At 42.5% G+C, this 21,911-nt stretch overlaps 1 protein-coding gene across 1 annotated transcript in view; it reads right to left on the reverse strand.

Annotated features, from left to right (window-relative positions):
• Positions 1-15,398: 15,398 nt before the first annotated feature.
• The window catches only part of sorl1 (sortilin-related receptor, L(DLR class) A repeats containing), a 137,569-nt gene continuing 131,056 nt past the window's right edge, over positions 15,399-21,911 (reverse strand). Inside the window, exons 42-48 of the mRNA XM_075474219.1 lie at positions 21,769-21,888; positions 20,667-20,831; positions 20,338-20,512; positions 20,056-20,162; positions 19,253-19,442; positions 18,834-19,046; positions 15,399-17,411 (exon numbers count right to left, since the gene is read on the reverse strand). Of these exons, the coding sequence (XP_075330334.1) occupies positions 17,344-17,411; positions 18,834-19,046; positions 19,253-19,442; positions 20,056-20,162; positions 20,338-20,512; positions 20,667-20,831; positions 21,769-21,888 (1,038 nt within the window). The 3' untranslated portion in view covers positions 15,399-17,343. The remainder of the gene's footprint in view (positions 17,412-18,833; positions 19,047-19,252; positions 19,443-20,055; positions 20,163-20,337; positions 20,513-20,666; positions 20,832-21,768; positions 21,889-21,911) is intronic.

Genomic DNA, 21,911 nt, shown 5'->3' on the forward strand with positions numbered 1-21,911 from the left:
CGCCGCCGCGGCCCCCCCCTCCCTTTCTGTCTTCTCAAACCCCAGCTGGTCGAGGCGGATGGCCACCCTTCCTGAATCTGGTTCTGCCAGAGGTTTCTTCCTGTTAAAAGGGAGTCGTTTCTCTCCACAGTCGCCTCAGGCACGCTCAGGACGGGAGATTGGACCGAAAAACAAAAAGTTTTCAGTGCAATCTGTTGGTTTTCTTAGCTAGGAAATTGTTTTTGAATTGGCTCTATATGAACGAATTGGATTATTTTATGAATTATGATTATTATTAATTAATTGAATTCCAATTGGCTTGAATTGGACTTACTATCTAAGTGCCTTGAGATGACATTTGTTGTATTTGGCGCTATATAAATAAAAATGAATTGAATTGAATTGAATTGTGAAACGGAACTCTCGCTAAATTTAGCTAGAAGTAGCGAAATAAGCCAGGCTTTCCGCTAAGCCAGCTTCTAGGAAAACCCCCCAGGTTTTGAGTTTCAGTCTTGTCATTGTTTTTTCCCCCTCACTCTGGTCATTGGTTCATTCACATCATTAGTTCATTCACTGCACCCGTTAGTCATTGTCACCAGGTGCACTCACTCTCCTATCACTCCCAGCCCTCTATTTAGTCTCCTGTCTCCCCTGTTTGTTTGTCGGATCTTTGTTTGCTTACCTTGCCTTCGTTGCTTCCCATGATATTCGTCGTTCGTCAAGCTAAGTATTTATTCATACCATGCCATGCCCAGTTCTTTGTTTGTTTTGTTCACAGTTATATTTTTGAATCCGGCTCAGCCGTGCTTTTAGTTTGAACCTTGTTTTTTTCTTGTAAATAAACCCAGTTTTGCTTTTGAAGTCCGCATCCGTGTCCTACCTTCACCATCCCCACCCCAACGTGACAGAATTGGGAATGCTTCCAGACTCATTGAGAGTAGCTACTATAACTCTTTTATTAAAACCAAATAACTCCCCAACTGAATGCTTGTCCTACAGGGATATTAGTCTCATGGGATGTGACACTAAGATATTATGTAAAGCTCTCGCTAAGAGACTAGACACATATTTACCTAAATTGATAATTGATGACCAACAAGGTTTTGTTAAAAAATGGACAGGGCTCTCACAATATCAGACGGGTTCTAAATATATTATATGAGAAACATGATGCGAAAGATACAGCACTGCTGGCTCTGGATGCAATGCAAGCATTCGACAGAATTGAGTGGAACTACCTCTAATGAATTCGATTAATTTTTTTTATTGAGTCCCGGCCCTTGTATTATTATATCTTTCAAACTTGAGGAACTTAATACCTGCCCACAATGTTGCCAATTTATGTCAGTATGTGTACGTATTGAAAATTAAAATTCAATAGGCAAGGTAAGGCAAGGCAAGTTTATTTGTACGACACAATTCAACAACAAGGTGATTCAAAGTGCTTTACAGAGACATTAAAACAGTAGAAATAAAAACCATGATTTAAATTTTAAACAAAAAAAGAACAATAGATTAAATCAGATAAAATCAGTAGTTAAAATAAAATTAAGTTTTGAAACTCAAGCTTCAGATTTGGAGCTTTTTTAAATGCAGCTGAAAATAGGTGTGTCTTCAACCTGGACTTAAATACACTAAGTGTTTCAGCTGATCAGGCTTTCTGGGAGTTTGTTCCAGACATGTGGAGCATAGAAGCTGAATGGAGCTTCTCCATGGCTGGTTCTGACTCTGGGAACTGATATAAGACCGGATCCAGATGACCTGAGGGGTCTGGAAGGCTCATACTGGGTCAGGAGGTTACTATGTATTCTGGTCCTGGACCATTCAGAGCTTTGTAGACCAGCATCAGAACTTTAAAGTCTATCCTCTGATGGACAGGCAGCCGGTGTAAAGACCTCAGAGCTGGACTGATGGGGTCCACTTTTTTTGGTCTTAGTGAGGACTCGAGCAGCAGAGTTCTGAATAAGCTGCAGTTGTCTAAGGCTCTGTTTACATTAATTCATTTCACCATTTCTTCGTGTCGGCGTCTTGCAAACTATTTACATTTACACACAAAGTTGCTGTCCTCTCAATAAAAGCCTAACTGTTTACTCTGAAACGGGGATCGGCTGATTCGCTAGTCACATGACTAATCAGCTATCACATCACATGATCGCCCTTGCTTTATTATTTATTATGCTTTATTATTTATTCTTTATTATTTATTCTTCGGCGACAACAACTTGGTCCACGAAATTGTCCCACCATGCGCTGCTTCTGCCCGGTCTAACCCAAAAGCGGCGCTCCATGTACGGCTTGCGTTGCTGCAGTGGCTGGGTTCTCATCATAAAAGCTTGTTGAATCTGGCGCCTCCTTGCCACGTATTGTTGTGCACAGCGTACTACCAGCAGCAGGACATGGAGCAGGCTCCCATGCTGATCGTGGTTGTCCATGATTTCCGTATTCTTCTCGATGACACGAATAGAAAGGAAGTGTGTAACTGAAGTGAAGCACGCCTGTTTGTTTTTAGTTTCCCAGCACTCAAGTCACATGACCAACGATACCAGCCTAGCGAATCAGGGAGGAGTACGTCCGCAGTAGCTAGAGCTCAGCACTGCGGATCCTCGTTTCTCACCGTTTACAACTAAAATCAGCATCGTATGCGAATGCTTACGTGGGCTCCGGCGTCTTTGAATCCTTCCACCTATGAAGTCGTATTCCAGTATTTTAATGTAAATGGACAGTGCATCCGCGATAGAAACGATATAGAAACAGATTAGTATAAATGGCACCTAACTGACTTTTTAGGTAGACCGGTAAAGATGCTGTTACAGTAATCAAGCCTACTGAAGATGAATGCAGGGACTAGTTTTTCCAGGTCCTGCTGAGACATCAGATCTTTTAACCTCGATATATTCTTAAGGTGATAGTTTATTTTGTTGTTTTTTTTATAATCTGTGCCAGTGGGAGCATGTCCATGTTAAACAGAAGAAGTCCCAGGATGGAACCATGGGGAACTCCACATGTGATTCTTGTCTGCTCAGATGTAAAGTTACCTATTGACACAAAGTACTTCCCGTTCTCTCAGTATGTTTTGAACCAGTTTAGTACAGTTCCGGAAACCCGCCCAGTTTTCCAGTCGTTTGAGTAATATATTGTGGTCAATTGTGTCAATAAAGACATGCGTTAAAAAAAAAAAGAAAGAATCTGCTGGTGTATCTATAAAACACAATTAAACTCACCATAATCCCTATGTCACCCACACAGCTTTGCTGCTAACTGACCTAACCCTAACCCTTTTGAGCTGTATGTTTAGTAGGTTGTTTTACTAAACAGCTACTGCCACTTCAAAGCCACATGCCATTGGTGAATTAATGTTTGAAACAGTGTCCAATACTTTGTTTAACCCCAGAAAGTTGACACAGTAGCAGTTTAAGTCCTCCTATCAACACAAAGAAGCAGGTCATATATTCATACCCTTAAACAAGACCTATAGGTTTATCCCTTCAAATATCAACCATACAGGTATCCATAGGAAAATAAGACTAATATGACCGTTTCCACATTGAGATGCATTCTTTTTGCAACGCCACCATTCCCTTAATGGATACCATTTTACTGATTGCCTCGATGATCAATCGTCAAGTTATTAGGAGCCTTTATCACTGTTTTGGCAGTAAGTTTGCTTACTTATGGTTGGTAATATTAACTACTTGGTTAGAGTATAAAAACAGAATTGCTGCTCAATGCCACCATCACTTTAATGAACACCATTTTGACACTTCACATGCAGAAGCTCTTGTGACCACCAGAGGTTGCAGAACCTTTTAATATAATTATAGGTTGGTATTGCCTGCATTTGAGTCCCGGTTCGTGCCTTTCTGTGAGGAGTCTATATGTTCTCCCCGTGTATGCGTGGTCTCTCTCCGGGTACTCCGGCTTCCTCCCACTGTCCAAAAATATGCATGTTAGGTTAATTGGTGACTCTAAATTGTCCCTAGGAGTGAGTATGTCTGGTTTGTCTCTGTGTGTCCCTGTGACGGACTGGCGACCTGTCCAGGGTGTACCCCGCCTCTCACCCAATGGCAGCTGGGCTCCAGCCCCCCTGCAAACTCTTAATTGGATTAAGCAGGAATAGAAAATGAATGGATGGTATTGCTTGCATGAACATGCGGTAGTTTTTGGACGAGGAACAGTTTAAAATACTTGTATATCTTAAAACGTTCTCATGAGCCTCTTAGGCGTAAGCTTCTTCATAAGCTTTCAATTTAAAAATGTTGCCGTCAATTGTGTTTGTTTAGGATTGACACACGATTAAGAATAGATATTAATCGGTACACATTTAAAGAAATAATAAAAAAGGGGTTTTAAAAAGCTTAAATATTACTTGGTTAGAGGCTACTCTCATGTTACCTGAGTAAGGCCATATATAAAACAAGGGTTATAGTCAAATATCACCCACCCAACATTCTTGTGCCTTTATTGAGGCTACAACATTTTGGACATTTAAACACATGTGAGGTTTGCATAGAGAAAAAGCAATCTGAAGCTCCTTGGTAGCAATAAACTGCAGTTTCTTTATATATTAAAAGTGTTTGATCTGAATGCTTTGCCCCTTAGTGTTCATCTCTAGCTTCATGTGCTGTCTTGGCCTATCTTACACATCCTAACTCAGTGCTGTGTGCCTTGTTAGATAAAGGTTGAAATCTGTTAAATATATATAGTTCCACACAACCACCTCGCCACAGTCTTTATATGCTCACATTTTCTTGCCAAGCAATTGACATTGGCTTAGCAGTAGGGATGGGAATTGAAAACCGGTTCTTGTTGAGAACCAGTTCCCAGTGTTTCAATTCCTTGGAATCAGTTGCCTATTTTGCAAACAATTCCCTTATCGATTCCAGTGTGCGCGAATGACGTCACCACGCACGTTGCGTGGATTGCAGCCAGCAGTCAACAGTAAACATGGCGCCCAAGCGGCACAAACGCTCGAAAGTTTGGTTCCACTTCACTAAAAAAGATGAAAACAGGGCAACTTTGCAATACTTGCAAGTGGATCATCAAAGGGAGGAAATACTACCAACATCCAGAAACATTTGCGCACACAGCATGCAATAACTATTAAAGAATGTCGCGTTTTCGATCCGCTCCGGACTAATGTTAGTGAATCTTAACCCAGCAGCAACGTTAGCATGTCCTCGGCTAACACTGCAGGTAACTAACTAACACTGCCTATCATGTTAGCGCCACTTGCCTCATTGTAAACCTGCTATTAGTAACGGTAAACGTTATATGAATGCCTTCTCAGGCATTTCATTTATATGACCATCACCAGAGCCTGAGGCTGGCAGTACTACCTCCAGCTTCTCCTTTCACCGAAGCAGGGAAGAGTAAAATGACCCAGGCCAGGATAGACGAATGTCACAGAGCAGTGACTATGTTTGTGGTAAAAGGCTTGCACCCATTTGCCACAGTAGATGCCGCTGAATTTCGGTAGGTGAATGTGTTCAATTGTATGCTAAGTCAGAGAATGTCAAAGTTGCATGTTTTCCTCTAAGTTAACCAGATGTTTCACTCAGTCATTCATTCCCATCCCATTCCCCCTTTTCTAGGGAGATGACAAAGATTCTCAAGCCTAAGTACAAAGCCCCAAACAGAGACAGTTTAACTAACATGACTTGTTACTTCTAAACTAAACAAAGTTGATGCTAATCGACCTGTTTGTTGCCCTTTTTTCCCAAATGAGAATCGATAAGGGAATCGATAAAGAACCGAACCGTTAAAGCAGAATCGTAAAAAGTTGGAATTGTAAAAATCTTATCAATTCCCATCCCTACCCAGCAGGTTTCTGCTACAGATCTGTTTAACACTGTAAACGACAGGATTAGCAAATGAAATGGATAAAAGGTTGATTGCAATGATCAAACCTTTTTGAAACCTTGATTAAACAGGCTAAGATTTAGATCAAATTAGAATGGAAAATATACACCAAGAATGAATTGGACCATGGCATGGTAAAAGATGACACTGAGAACAGTGCAATGTTTCATGTAATTCTGTTTTCTTTCTACTTTCATTCCACTATTTCTTGGTAGGATTTATGGTACTTTTGACTGAACCCAGACCTTTTATCCAAATATGAGGCTGTTTATTGGTGCTTCTATTTTGGCTAACTTACTACAAAGAATGATAACTGAATGCCTATAATAAACCACTTATGTATACTTGTTTTATTTCTGTTAGGCGTAAGACAATTTTCAAGGTTGATCATAAAATCATTTTTTTAAAAGAATAAATAATTGAAATAAAATGATTCATAATGTGTTGTGATTTTGTTCAAATGTGAGGGATACTGTCTGAGTGTAAATCCTCTGGCTCAGCCTGTGTTCAGACCAGTAGAATTGTCCTTACCTCTGCTAACGAAGCAAAGCTCTGAGGAGCATCCGGCTGAGATAGGACTCTGCTTTGTTCCCAGTTCTGACTCCTCTTATTGTTCCTTTTTCTGCATCTCTGTCAAACCTTCCACCTCTTCTTGACCCATACTGTCAGCTTACAGTCTGTTGACCTTTGACCCTCTCCAATCACAAACAGTGGGGAACCTCTCGACCACCTCTTGACTCGTGGAGGGTGAGATGAGTGTTTTGTTTTAACTGGTCTGACCCTTCCTAACCTTTAGGACCCCATGAGTGCAATATTATGTAATCTGTCTCTGTCTGAGTTATGTAATAACACACCCAACATAATTCACTGGCAATGACTCATAAACATTGAACATGACTTAACCAACAGACCCAGATGAGTAACCATATGTGTAAATAAGTCCCACTGATATTCAGGGGTCATTCATACAAAAATCTGTCAAAATTTGTAGCAATGAGAATAAATGCATTTTTTTTTTTTTTTTTTCATTTTTATTTAATCTTATTTCATTTTTGGAGGGATTTAAATAACAACAGCCCCGGCCGGATAACAACAACACAGCATCTCTGAGCTAACAGTGCAATAGTACGCGTTCATTCATTCATTCGGCTTAAAGTATTGGTGAAATAAAGACAGATAAATCCTTATTTAGAGGCTGTAGTGTCTCTGCCCTGTACTCTCTGTTTTATGGATATACGCCGATCTCAAGTGATCTAAATATCTTCCGAAGGACGCCGACTTTCACCAAACTGTTATCGGTGAGCAGATGAAGGTATTTTATGCCAGAGATAAGGTCCAGCTTTAAAAAAAACCAAACTTCTCCTTTAAAATGATCTTGTTATGGTTACTTTGGGTTAAAAACAAACATTAATCTCCATGGATTAGTGTCCCATAAATGATCTAAATCTTTAAGTAAAACCATTGTCACAGGTTGCAGTCTACGTGTGGCATATGATGGCAATATCAATATTTTTGCTGTTATTTTATAATGATTATTAGACAGACTTTTTCATGATGATAGCTATAATCATCACTGTAGTTTAAAATAAAACAATGAAGAAAAAATTCTACAGATGACACAAATTTCTGAATACTCTACAAGCCCAGGCAGGCCAAATATTTGCACGAGTTATATATTGTAATTGTGTCACTGATGGCCACTTGGCTACTTAGTGCTGGCTCCAAAACATTTAAAATAAATACTGTAGTAAGTGAATGAATTTCTCCAACAAGTCCTTATGATTGTTATGAAGTCATCACAAAGTTAGCTAACTCCCACTGTGATGGAGCTTCATTGAAAGTCATCGATGTCTGAAAAATAGGCTGCATATTTTTGTCCAATCAGGTTTCAGGTATAAAGCCCCTGAGCTCCACCAAATAAGGTCACTTTTGGCCTCAAAAAGATGGCAATGACCAATGGACTTTCCAAACCAGTGACTGCGATGCCAACTTCCATCTTTTCTATGCAGTCGGTGGGTGTTATTGTAAAAGGAACAAATTAAAGTCAGCAGGATTCATCTCAAATTAAATAAACACATCAACATGCAGGAAATTTCAGGCTAAAGCAATAGTTATTTAACAGTAATCCATATTTTTTTGTAATTAATAAAGTTTTTACCTGATTAATTTTGTGAAACAAATCTTATTTCCTAAAGCCCATATGAGCACATTCTGAGCAGTGTACTGTGGACCCGATGGTTCCAGCTGAGGCTGAACATCCACCCCAAACACGGCGGCAGCTTGTGGGCTGAGAAGGAGTTTACCCGGGACATAAAAAACTAAGTGTAGGGCTGCAGCGGCATCACTGTTGGTTTCATAAAGACGTTTTAATGGAGCCCTGCAGTGTGTGAGCCCTGACCAGATGATGCCCCCTGATGCCCCCTCATGTAGGAAAGTCTTCAGCAGTGTTATCTTCTGAGCAGCTGCAGCACATGTAGAACATCCGGTCTGATGCTGATGCTGCTGCACATACGGTGACAGTTTCTGCCCCTCCAGCAGTGGTACCATCACACTCTGCCCTTAAAGCTCAGGGTGTCATGCAATCTGAATCTACCATCTGGAAGCCGGAGAGACGCTACTCTTTCCACATATTTGTGAGCTGCAGTCACTCCTGCCTCCTGGTGGCTGTTCCTCACACTCGCACTCTCACACACACGCACAGACACACACACACACATGCACGCACAGACTCACACACACACGCACGCACGCAGACACACACACGCACGCACAGACACACACACGCACGCAGACACACACACACACACGCACGCACAGACTCACACACACACGCACGCACGCAGACACACACGCACGCACGCACGCACAGACACACACACGCACGCAGACACACACACACATACGCACGCAGACACACACGCACGCACACACGCACGCAGACACGCAGACACACACATATGCACGCAGACACACACACGCACGCACGCAGACACACACACACACGCACGCACGCACGCACAGACACACACACGCACGCAGACACACACACACACACGCACGCACACACGCACGCAGACACGCACAGACACACACATATATATGCACGCAGACACACACACACACACACGCAGACACACACATACGCACGCAGACACACACACGCACGCACGCACACACACACACACACACGCACGCACGCACAGACACACACACATACGCACGCAGACACACACACGCACGCACGCACACACACACGCACGCAGACACACACACACACACACACACGCACGCACACACAGACACACACACATACGCACGCAGACACACGCACATACGCACGCAGACACACGCACATACGCACGCAGACACACGCACATACGCACGCAGACACACGCATGCACGGACGCAAGGATTTGGGTGGGGTGTAAAGGTGGGCTCAGTTTGTCCTATGCTTTGTTCTACATTCCATATGTTCACAGTGTGGGACTTCCACGCCACAGCTCAGCGCAGTCCTAAAGTCAGCTGGAGAAAGACTTGTTCTCAATTTGACTTCCTTATATTTCAGACAGTGTTATCATATGTTGATATGTTGTTCTCACTTCTGTTATGCGACAGCTCTCCAATAACTTTATGAAACACATCATTATAGTGTCAAATAGAATGCATTATTATGTGTGAAAATGCCCAGCTTTACATAAAACAGTGAAGCAGCATTTGTGCACCCTAACCCACCCCTCAGGGGACCGATGGTTCGATCCCTGGCTTCCCCAACGGGGCAGTTTCTAGGGCAAGATGCTGAGCCCAACATTGCCCCAAACAAGTTCCCCAATTGAACGTTACTTGGGAAAAAATAGGGTTGGTAAAAAGTGTACAGAAATGCTTTATGTGAAGCACTTTGAATAGTTTTGTACATGAAATGTGCTATACAAATAAATGGGACTTTGACTTGTTAAGGTTAACGCTCTTAATGGGCTGTGGGTGTGAGAGGCTATCTCTCCGTTCATTTCCAACCCTCCACCTGCTTCATACTGCTTTTTGAGTTCAACTGAAAATAATTGCCGATCCCAAAGAATAGCCCTGTGATGAAACTGGGGCTGGACGAGGCTGGGGTAAGTTCCTGCCCCACTGCATGCTGGGAAGAAGAGGACACAGGAAATGGATGGATGGTTCCAGACTGTACTTTGTTCCTTTATGTGCAAAAACAGAAAATAAATGATTGTGTTCCTCGACTTTTGACAAACACCTGAGGCTCCTCCACCAGTTTTTTTTTTTTTTAACTAACTGTACAGCAGTTGAATTTTCACCAAGTTTATTTCAGCATAAGTGGATTCTTTTAAAACACCTCACGCCGTTTCTCTAAGCTTTTCTTTTTTCTTGCAATGTCCAGTACAAGCAAGCAAAACATCAACAATGTCACACATGGCCAAGTCCGACATGATCAAACTGTGTCAATGACATTAGGAAGCAACCCATTCAACATTAAGACGGGGGGGGGGGGGGGGGCCGGGCAGTCACATAATAACCATGATAATGACCAAATGATCAAATGCCCTAAAGGTCAGATTCTCTTTAGACTCACAGCCTTCTGTACAGTGTGAGTGTGTGAGTCTATGCATGCGTGTGCACTTTATCTCCATCTAACAAACATTAGATTACATAGAGACTCAAAGTGTTCTAATAAGGCATTATGTGGCAAACAGAAACTACACAGGCTAACAAAAAACATCAGTACCAAAAAAATCTGCTTTAAGGCCAAAAAACAGAACAAAGGACCTCAAAACCAGAGCAAAAATCCAGCTGAACTCTGAACTAATCTTTATATGTCAATACAGAGAGGATTTAATGATGGGATGAAGAAAGGAAATATGTGGGCCCTACCTGTCTGAAATGGTGTGCTGTTCCAGGTTAGTGAACTGGAATTTGAACTTAAAGGATAAGACCGGTTTTTTGACATTGGGCCCTTGATTTCACATTATAACATGATGTTCTACTCACCCCTGCTTGTTGTTGGTCATTTGGAGCTGTTCCGAAGATATTCGCGAGGCGTCTGGCTGCTCTCTTGAGATATTCGGCCATGAAACGGTTTCCTATGGGCAAGCTTATACAGGCACAAACTATGCTGTTTATAATTTATTAATTACTCTACACTAGCACTGATAACGTGGAGGTGCGTCGCTTACTTAAAAAAATCCGGGTTACTAATTTTGAATTTTAGCCGAATGAATAAATAGGCAGCAGGTCTGTGGGCTGTCTGTGGCAGTAGCACGATGAGGACGTCAGTAACACCCACTTTACGACAAAAAAATCAAAATTACAATAACCCGGATTTTTTTAAGTAAGCGACGCACCTCCACGTTATCAGTGCTAGTGTAGAGTAATTAATAAATTATAAACAGCATAGTTTGTGCCTGTATGAGCTTGCCCATAGGAAACCGTTTCATGGCCGAATATCTCAAGAGAGCAGCCAGACGCCTCGCGAATATCTTCGGAACAGCTCCAAATGACAAACAACAAGCAGGGGTGAGTAGAACATCATGCTATAATGTGAAATCAAGGGCCCAATGTCAAAAAACCGGTCTTATCCTTTAAGAACAGCTGGAATTTGTGTGAGTAAAAACATGAAGGCTGTGTGCTCCACTGTGAAAGCAGTGAGTTACAGATTGACTTCAGCAGGGCGCAGAGCCAGAGGTTGCACTGGGACCACAGCTGCTGACAGTAGCATAACGAGCTGGGAAAATACCATCAAAAGTTTATGTACAAAATACATTCATGAAGACATCTTTACAAACAAAACCAGGTCAATAAAAAGCAGGACACCATCAGCTTAAAGTTCAAATGGCTCAAACACAGAACTGAGTGAATGGAGTGCGGTACAGAGTGATGGGAGGGTGGGGGGCACAGCCACAGGGGTTTGCTGTGGTGACACAAATAAGAATAACCACCTCCTTATGAGGGTTTGGGATAGCTTGTTCATGACATTACTTTGGGTTAAAGAAATATATAACAAGTATTTTCAAAAATCTGCCCCATTGACGAAAAAAAAAGACCAAATTTATTAAATTTGAATGAAGAATAAACATAATTCTCGTTTATTAGGAAAGTAAATGAAAAAAAAGTTCTACCTGAACAAGCTTCAACCTGAACAAACTGAACAAGCTTTGACCTGAACAAACTGAACAAACTGAACAAACTGAACAAACTGAACAAACTGAACAAACTGAACAAACTGAACAAACTGAACAAGCTTCGACCTGAACAAACTGAACAAGCTGAACAAGCTTCGACCTGAACAAACTGAACAAACTGAACAAGCTTCGACCTGAACAAACTGAACAAGCTGAACAAGCTTCGACCTGAACAAACTGAACAAACTGAACAAGCTGAACAAGCTTCGACCTGAACAAACTGAACAAACTGAACAAGCTTCGACCTGAACAAACTGAACAAACTGAACAAGCTTCGACCTGAACAAGCTTCGACCTGAACAAACTGAACAAACTGAACAAGCTTCGACCTGAACAAACTGAACAAGCTGAACAAGCTTCGACCTGAACAAACTGAACAAGCTTCGACCTGAACAAACTGAACAAGCTGAAAGAGCTGAACAAGCTGAACAAGCTGAACAAACTGAACAAGCTGAACAAACTGAACAAACTGAACAAACTTCGACCTGAACAAACTGAACAAGCTGAACAAACTGAACAAGCTTTGACCTGAACAAACTGAACAAGCTTCGACCTGAACAAACTGAACAAACTGAACAAGCTTCGACCTGAACAAACTGAACAAGCTGAACAAACTGAACAAGCTGAACAAACTGAACAAGCTTCGACCTGAACAAACTGAACAAGCTGAACAAACTGAACAAGCTTCGACCTGAACAAACTGAACAAACTGAACAAGCTGAACAAACTGAACAAACTTCGACCTAAACAAACTGAACAAGCTGAACAAGCTGAACAAACTGAACAAGCTGAACAAACTGAACAAACTGAACAAGCTTCGACCTGAACAAACTGAACAAGCTGAACAAGCTTCGACCTGAACAAACTGAACAAACTGAACAAGCTTCGACCTGAACAAACTGAACAAGCTGAACAAGCTTCGACCTGAACAAACTGAACAAACTGAACAAACTGAACAAGCTGAACAAGCTTCGACCTGAACAAACTGAACAAACTGAACAAGCTTCGACCTGAACAAACTGAACAAACTGAACAAGCTTCGACCTGAACAAGCTTCGACCTGAACAAACTGAACAAACTGAACAAGCTTCGACCTGAACAAACTGAACAAACTGAACAAGCTTCGACCTGAACAAACTGAACAAGCTGAACAAGCTTCGACCTGAACAAACTGAACAAGCTTCGACCTGAACAAACTGAACAAGCTGAAAGAGCTGAACAAGCTGAACAAGCTGAACAAACTGAACAAGCTGAACAAACTGAACAAACTGAACAAACTTCGACCTGAACAAACTGAACAAGCTGAACAAACTGAACAAGCTTTGACCTGAACAAACTGAACAAACTGAACAAGCTTCGACCTGAACAAACTGAACAAGCTGAACAAACTGAACAAGCTTTGACCTGAACAAACTGAACAAGCTGAACAAACTGAACAAGCTTCGACCTGAACAAACTGAACAAGCTGAACAAACTGAACAAGCTTCGACCTGAACAAACTGAACAAACTGAACAAGCTGAACAAACTGAACAAACTTCGACCTAAACAAACTGAACAAGCTGAACAAACTGAACAAGCTGAACAAACTGAACAAGCTTCGACCTGAACAAACTGAACAAACTGAGCAAGCTTTGACCTGAACAAACTGAACAAACTGAACAAGCTTCGACCTGAACAAACTGAACAAGCTGAACAAACTGAAAAAGCTTCGACCTGAACAAACTGAAAAAACTGAACAAGCTTCGACCTGAACAAACTGAACAAACTGAACAAGCTTCGACCTGAACAAACTGAACAAGCTGAACAAACTGAACAAGCTTCGACCTGAACAAACTGAACAAGCTGAACAAACTGAACAAGCTTCGACCTGAACAAACTGAACAAGCTGAACAAACTGAACAAGCTGAACAAACTGAACAAGCTGAACAAACTGAACAAACTGAACAAGCTGAACAAACTGAACAAACTGAACAAGCTGAACAAGCTGAACAAGCTGAACAAACTGAACAAGCTGAACAAACTGAACAAGCTTCGACCTGAACAAACTGAACAAACTGAACAAGCTGAACAAACTGAACAAGCTGAACAAACTGAACAAACTGAACAAGCTGAACAAACTGAACAAACTGAACAAGCTGAACAAACTGAACAAGCTTTGACCTGAACAAACTGAACAAGCTGAACAAACTGAACAAGCTTTGACCTGAACAAACTGAACAAGCTGAATAAACTGAACAAACTGAACAAACTGAACAAGCTTCGACCTGAAAAACTGAACAAGCTGAACAAACTGAACAAGCTGAACAAGCTGAACAAACTGAACAAGCTGAACAAACTGAACAAGCTTCGACCTGAACAAACTGAACAAGCTGAATAAACTGAACAAACTGAACAAACTGAACAAGCTGAACAAACTGAACAAGCTGAACAAACTGAACAAGCTGAACAAACTGAACAAGCTTCGACCTGAAAAACTGAACAAGCTGAACAAACTGAACAAGCTTTGACCTGAACAAACTGAACAAACTGAACAAGCTTCGACCTGAACAAACTGAACAAGCTGAACAAACTGAACAAACTGAACAAGCTTCGACCTGAACAAACTGAACAAACTGAACAAGCTTCGACCTGAACAAACTGAACAAGCTGAACAAACTGAACAAGCTTTGACCTGAACAAACTGAACAAGCTGAACAAACTGAACAAGCTTCGACCTGAACAAACTGAACAAGCTGAACAAACTGAACAAGCTTCGACCTGAACAAACTGAACAAACTGAACAAGCTGAACAAACTGAACAAACTTCGACCTAAACAAACTGAACAAGCTGAACAAACTGAACAAGCTGAACAAACTGAACAAGCTTCGACCTGAACAAACTGAACAAGCTTCGACCTGAACAATCTGAACAAGCTGAACAAACTGAACAAGCTTCGACCTGAACAAACTGAACAAACTGAACAAGCTGAACAAACTGAACAAACTTCGACCTAAACAAACTGAACAAGCTGAACAAACTGAACAAGCTGAACAAACTGAACAAGCTTCGACCTGAACAAACTGAACAAGCTTCGACCTGAACAATCTGAACAAGCTGAACAAACTGAACAAGCTTTGACCTGAACAAACTGAACAAACTGAACAAGCTTCGACCTGAACAAACTGAACAAGCTGAACAAACTGAACAAGCTTCGACCTGAACAAACTGAAAAAACTGAACAAGCTTCGACCTGAACAAACTGAACAAACTGAACAAGCTTCGACCTGAACAAACTGAACAAGCTGAACAAACTGAACAAGCTTCGACCTGAACAAACTGAACAAGCTGAACAAACTGAACAAGCTTCGACCTGAACAAACTGAACAAGCTGAACAAACTGAACAAGCTGAACAAACTGAACAAGCTTCGACCTGAACAAACTGAACAAGCTGAACAAACTGAACAAGCTTCAACCTGAACAAACTGAACAAGCTGAACAAGCTTCGACCTGAACAAACTGAACAAGCTTCGACCTGAACAAACTGAACAAGCTTCGACCTGAACAAACTGAACAAGCTTCGACCTGAACAAACTGAACAAGCTGAACAAACTGAACAAACTGAACAAGCTTCGACCGTCATGTGTTTTTTGAGAAAAGCACTTAATTGAATTTTGATGTGCCACCGTCTGGTGTGACTAAAAGCTTACTTTTGGTAAGCCAAAGAACCCAATGTGAAAATATCATCATATTTCTTCAGAGGAAAGTCATTCTAAAGATAAATCAGTTGAAGTCAGAGGAAAATCTAAAGTAAAATAAGACTAAAAATAATTAAATCTGAACATAAGCATGATTAGATGCAGCTAAACACAGGTGAAACTTTTTGTTGAGGTGATATTTTAAGACTTGATCTGGATCTGACAGTTAGCTTGATTCTTCATCATAACCACTGACATGATCTGCTCACGCCACGTTCCACCCACAGCTGACCACATACCTCTTCCAAACTTTCAGTACCTATTCAAGGGTGGATGGCCAGTGCTGCCTAAGCCATGGTGGTGGTGGTGGTGATGGTGAAGGTGGTGGTGGTGGTGAAGGTGGTGGTGGTGGTGGTGATGGTGAAGGTGGTGGTGGTGATGGTGGTGATGGTGAAGGTGGTGGTGGTGGTGATGGTGAAGGTGAAGGTGGTGGTGGTGGTGGTGGTGATGGTGAAGGTGGTGGTGGTGGTGGTGATGGTGGTGATAGTGCTGCGCCGCTCTGACACAGTTCCCTGAGAACCCCAAACACACTAAATCTAAGACTACAGCTATGGTAAAATGCTGGGGGCAATCACTCGTGGTCCTCAATGATTAAAAAAAACAAAGAATGATACGGTGCAGCATTACAAGGTGAGGACATATTAAAAGCCAGTATTTACAAATAGTTTCTATCATCTTGGCAATGCTCAGAGGTTTTCTTTACCCTCAAAGCCAGGAATATTAGTCTGTAATCGCGGCATGTGTCACCTCTACATACATACAACAGTGTGCTGGTGATGGAAAGAAAAGTGTTTCTATGACGACACTTTATGGTGTCAGTGATGAGTCCAATCATATCACATATGTTTGCTTTCATTGGCTGCGATCAACAGTTTCCAAACTTCAACAAGACAAACAATTCAGAGTCTTTTTTCAAAGATGAGACGTGACGCACAGTGAACTCTTCCAACCATGTGACACGGGGCAGAAATGTTACATATACCACTATAGTACACAGCGTACTATTACACTGACCTGAATAAATGCTATGTGGACATCGTGTATACAGCAACAGACTATATATTTGTATTTTCCTATGTGTAAGTTGCATTTTATTTTCCAGTTTAAATGCTTATTTTGGCTTTAAGCAATGAACTGCTCCAATGGATGTGAGTTTGCATTTCATAAAGGGTCTTTTTTCCCTGGCGTGCGGGACAAACTCAAATCCTTCACAGTTTTCCTCAGTGACCACCTCTCCCCACTTCTTTTTTGACCTATTTATATATATATTTAAGTATCTCTATCTGTAGATAGAGATACTTAAATATATGTATATCTGTAACATATATATCTGTAACATTATAAAAAATAACTTATTGCGCATCCAAAAAAGTGCATTGTATCTTTGAAAAATATCTCTTTTTTTACGCTTTGTCCTGTCTCTTCCTGTTTCTTCCCGTTTCCTGCTGATCCAGATGGACTCCCTTCATGGATTTGAGATGGCGTTAAGTTTCCACCCTCTCCGCTCCGTACTGCGCCACTGATGAGGAGTGAAGGGGACCGAGGGAGCAGAAGCAGGAAAAACAGAGGAATGCGGTGTCTTGCTACGCGATGACCATGGGAACATCATCTGAAAAACCACTGATCATGGGAGCATCTTCATCATCATCACCTGAACAGGAGAGAAAAATGCATTTGACAAAAACTCTCTTAAAGGAATTAAAGCCGCATGTAGAAATCTGGTTAATATTATCATGGCCTAAATGACATGCATTTTATAGCATGTGCGCAGTAAATTTAAAAAAAGAATACTACTACAGTGGAAACCGCTTATAGTGATCACGTTGGTCCAGAGCCAATTTGAACACTATAAGCAGTTGATTACTGCACTGTGAGACCGGGCATTATCAATCCACTTCACCAGGGCGGCCTCAACCGCAGGTGCTGTTCCCGGGCGCCGTCGTTTTCTTTCTCCGTAGTTAGCATTCATGACTGTCTCTCGTTGCTTAATTAGACTACACAAGGTAGCCTGAGGAATGCCAAGCTTCGCCGCAGCATCTCGTTGGCTCGTTTTTGGTAATTTGTCATACGCCTCGACGAGACTACGTTTTTCATTCAGAGAAAATGACTTCCTTTTTCCAGCCATGATTCGCGCGCTTGCTGCCCGGTGTCAACTTATTACGTTAGCTAGCGAGGCAGAAGCAGACGTCCAGAAAGGAATCAAGGGAGTAAAAAATAAAATAGCTACACATAGTTTTAAAATGATTTTTGCACATGTTTACGTTCATAAAATGGCCAAAAATGAACATTATAAGCGGATTTCTTGATTACTATAAAATGGCATCAAGGCGCAAAAAGAACAACTTTAGGGGCTCTGAGACTGAAGTTCTGCTTTCAGAGATCCAGAAAGGAAAATCTGTCATTTTTAGCAGTGTCAGCAGTGGAATTACGGGACCTGCTAAAGCCAAGAAATGGGAAGTTATTACGAGTGCTGTTAATTCTGTGTCACCTGTAGTTCGTAATGTCACCGAAATAAAGAAGAAATGGTTTGATATGAAAATGGCTTAAAAAAAAAAAAAAAGTCTCGCCATGACCAGGCGCTCGATGACTGCAACTAAAGCCGTGCCATCAGTTGTTGCCTCATCATGATGGCACTTTGATGGGGCGGTCCATGAGGGGGGTCTTCTGGCACCACAGCTTCTGGTCTGTCTGGGCTGGTTCAGGTAGTAGGAGACCCTCGTTCATGGCAATATTGTGCAAATTAATCATGCCTTCTCTGGGCTATTTGCCCCCGCTGTATGGAGACTACACTAAATACGGAAATGCTCTGTCCTAAGGTATTTATGAGTTTCTGACTTGGGGAACAGCAGGTAGATTCCTCCAGAACTGATATATTTCTCCACCTCCATTCACTGAGCCCCCCCTGAAACCGTTTGGGGTCCCCCGAGACGCTTACCTCACACCTTGAAAACCTCTGATTTATTCAAATAAGCATTTGAGTATTTAGAATACAGAGTTAGAAAAAGCATCTAGAAATAATGACCTACGGGTAACTGGCTTAATAACTGTCAAAGAGCAAAACTCCATGTGTTACCCAGTTCATCCCCAGAGGAGAAGATGGCGGAGCCCAGGCGAGAGTTGTAGTGGGAGTTGGCAAAGGCAGTGAAGTTGTTCTGGAGCCGGCGGTGTCTGAGGTAAAGTGCCACCAAACCACCGCACACTCCGAGCAGAAGCAGGAAGAGGACCGGGACCACCACTGCTGCTGTATCCCCGGAGCGGCCCCCTGTGTGGGGGGCATCACTGGCCCCTGAGACGGTGGAAGAGAAGACATTTACAACATGAACGAAGAAGATGAAATCCCTTTCAGGTTAACACCAGAACATGGTGGGCTTCATCTGTGGGGGCTGCCAAAGGTCAGCTGACCCTGCTTTAGCACAGATCCCTTTGTTGTGGGGTGTGTGTGTCTGTTACAGTCCAGCCTGAAAGGATCCGGGTCTGAGCCCTCATCAGTACCTGTCAGCTGGTTGTACAGCAGCAGAGCAGGCTCCCCACACAGCTGGCCGCCGAGCAGGCACCGGGCCTGCACTGAGAAGGTGTAGTTGTGTCCCACCAGCAGGCTGCTGATGCGGAAGTACGTCTCTGTGGTGTCTCCCAGGTATGAAGTCTGGTTAGTCCCACTGTCCAACACGTGCACCTCATAGCCCTGCAACAAGCCCAGCAGGACAATGAGGGCACGAGAACCAGAGCAGAGCTGCACATCTCCACACAGGTGCTTCATTCGTTCAATTACAGCCCGACAGTAGACATCTGTATCCACACATCTGTATCCACACATCTGTACTCACACATCTGTACTCACACATCTGTGTCCACACATCTGTACTCACACATCTGTGTCCACACATCTGTGTCCACACATCTGTGTCCACACATCTGTACTCACACATCTGTACTCACACATCTGTGTCCACACATCTGTGTCCACACATCTGTACTCACACATCTGTGTCCACACATCTGCACCCACACATCTGTACCCACATGTCTGTGTCCAAAAATCTGGATCCACACATCTGTACCCACACATCTGTACCCACACATCTGTATCCACACATCTGTACCCACACATCTGTATCCACACATCTGTACCCACACATCTGTATCCACACATCTGTATCCACACATCTGTACCCACACATCTGTATCCACACATCTGTACCCACACATCTGTATCCACACATCTGTATCCAAACATCTGTGCAAAGCTTAGCAGAAGAAACAAACAGCAGACACAGCTTGGCTCAGCTGGATCTCACCCTGCTTTCATTGAAGCCCTTCTCTCGGACTGCCAAACTTTTCCAGAAGAGGAACACGTGATCTTTCTCTGTTAAAATCTTCAAGGCTTCTGGAGCTGGAAGAGGAACTGCAACAGAAGGAAAGGAGATCTTTAACAGCACATTCCTTCTGGGGTTACCTTTCAGTTGTACAAACTGATGCTACTTCATGTTTTGCTTTGCCAGAATGATTGATGTGTCACACTGACCACATCTGAATTAGTATTTATCTCATCGGTCTGAGTGTTGTGTTCAGGCACCCACCTGTGCTCAGGGTGAAGCTGGCCTCCTTGCTCATATTGCGCAGGCGGACGGAGATGCTGTATCTGCCTCCGGGTTCCAGGCCTTTCAGCAGGTACTCCACAGTGTTGTTCTGAGCCGTCAGCTTGTAGTCACGCTCCACCTTCCGGATCACATCCCTCACATGGATCACATACGTCTGAAGATACAGGAAGTGACACAAAGAGGCCCCTTGTTGACAATGAGTAGATTCAAAGCTTGTTAATGTGAACAAGTCTTTTCTTTTTTTTAAATAAGCAACTATCCTGGCCCAGTGGCCTGCTGCTCATCATCATCATGAAACAGTGTTGTACCAGAGGAGAGTCTGGGGCGTCGTATGGCGGCTGCCACTTCAGTGTGGCCTGAGTCTTCTCCACCCGCACACGGTGCAGGTTCCTGGGTGGCAGCCTCTCGTTGGGAATCATTTTCACCACAGTGTAGTCAGAGGGAGGACCCAAAAAGGGAGAAACAGCCCGAGCCTGAAGATACCATCACAAAGTAAGAGAAATATATGAGTGACTTCCATTGCTCATATAACCAAACTCATGTTGCACTGATTGGATTCTATTATAGATCACAAAGGGAATCACAAAGCTTCTATTGGAACGCTGCCCGGACTTCATCATCAGCACCACAGCCTCACATACATGTTAAACATCACGCTTTAATCAGCTTCACACGTTGTCCTCGAGTGGAAGGCTTTTCCAAATATGGAAAACTGCTTCACTGAATCTAGAAAACCTATGAATCATTAACATGTGGATTCATGCTCCTGTGGATTCATGCTGCTGTGGATCCGCCTGTTTGCTTTAAGCAAATGCTCAAATTTGATTTTACAATGATTGAAAGTTAGTTTAGAAACTATGCTAATAGCTATGCATACTAAACTAGGCATTTGCATTTAAATGAATTCTTCCCTTAAAATGTATGACTACTGCCACACCTCAAACATCACCTTATGGAGGTGATGGTGCAGCTCTGCAGTGCATCATGAATCTATTTGCTCCTGTCTTTGGCAGACTTAACACTGAATAATTTCCACCTCTGCCTGAATTTTGGTTATTTAGGAGGACAAACTGGGGGGAGGTGTAGCCCTCCATCTCTGAACATATGTTGCAGACTTTTCTGCCAGCTCAAATTTCACAACATGCCAAGTGTGAAAGCTCAGAGGGATGGACTGAAATATTTTAGATGTTTAACCTCAGAAATCTGAGAGTTCTGACTAGGCATTGCCTGGATGGGTAGGATCCTTACACCAGTACAAAAGAATAGGAATTCAAAGTTCTGTGTTCAGAATCAGCAAGTATACAAAATATCAAACTGACCACAAAAAAGTGCATCAGAAAGTCGAGACTTTTCTGCATCAGACGACTAATCAGAGGGAGGAGTTTGTGAAGAGTTTGCAGGAGGACTTACCAGGAAGAGATACTGTTCATCACTGTCTACAGTCACGGTGAGGCTGAGGGAAGAGACGCGGATCTGACGGGGACTCCGGTATAGATCCAGAAAAGAGGTGGCATAAAACACAGCATACACCTGTACCACACACACACACACAC

The sequence above is a fragment of the Odontesthes bonariensis genome, chromosome 9, assembly GCF_027942865.1.
Source record: "Odontesthes bonariensis isolate fOdoBon6 chromosome 9, fOdoBon6.hap1, whole genome shotgun sequence".
Lineage (NCBI taxonomy): Eukaryota > Metazoa > Chordata > Actinopteri > Atheriniformes > Atherinopsidae > Odontesthes > Odontesthes bonariensis.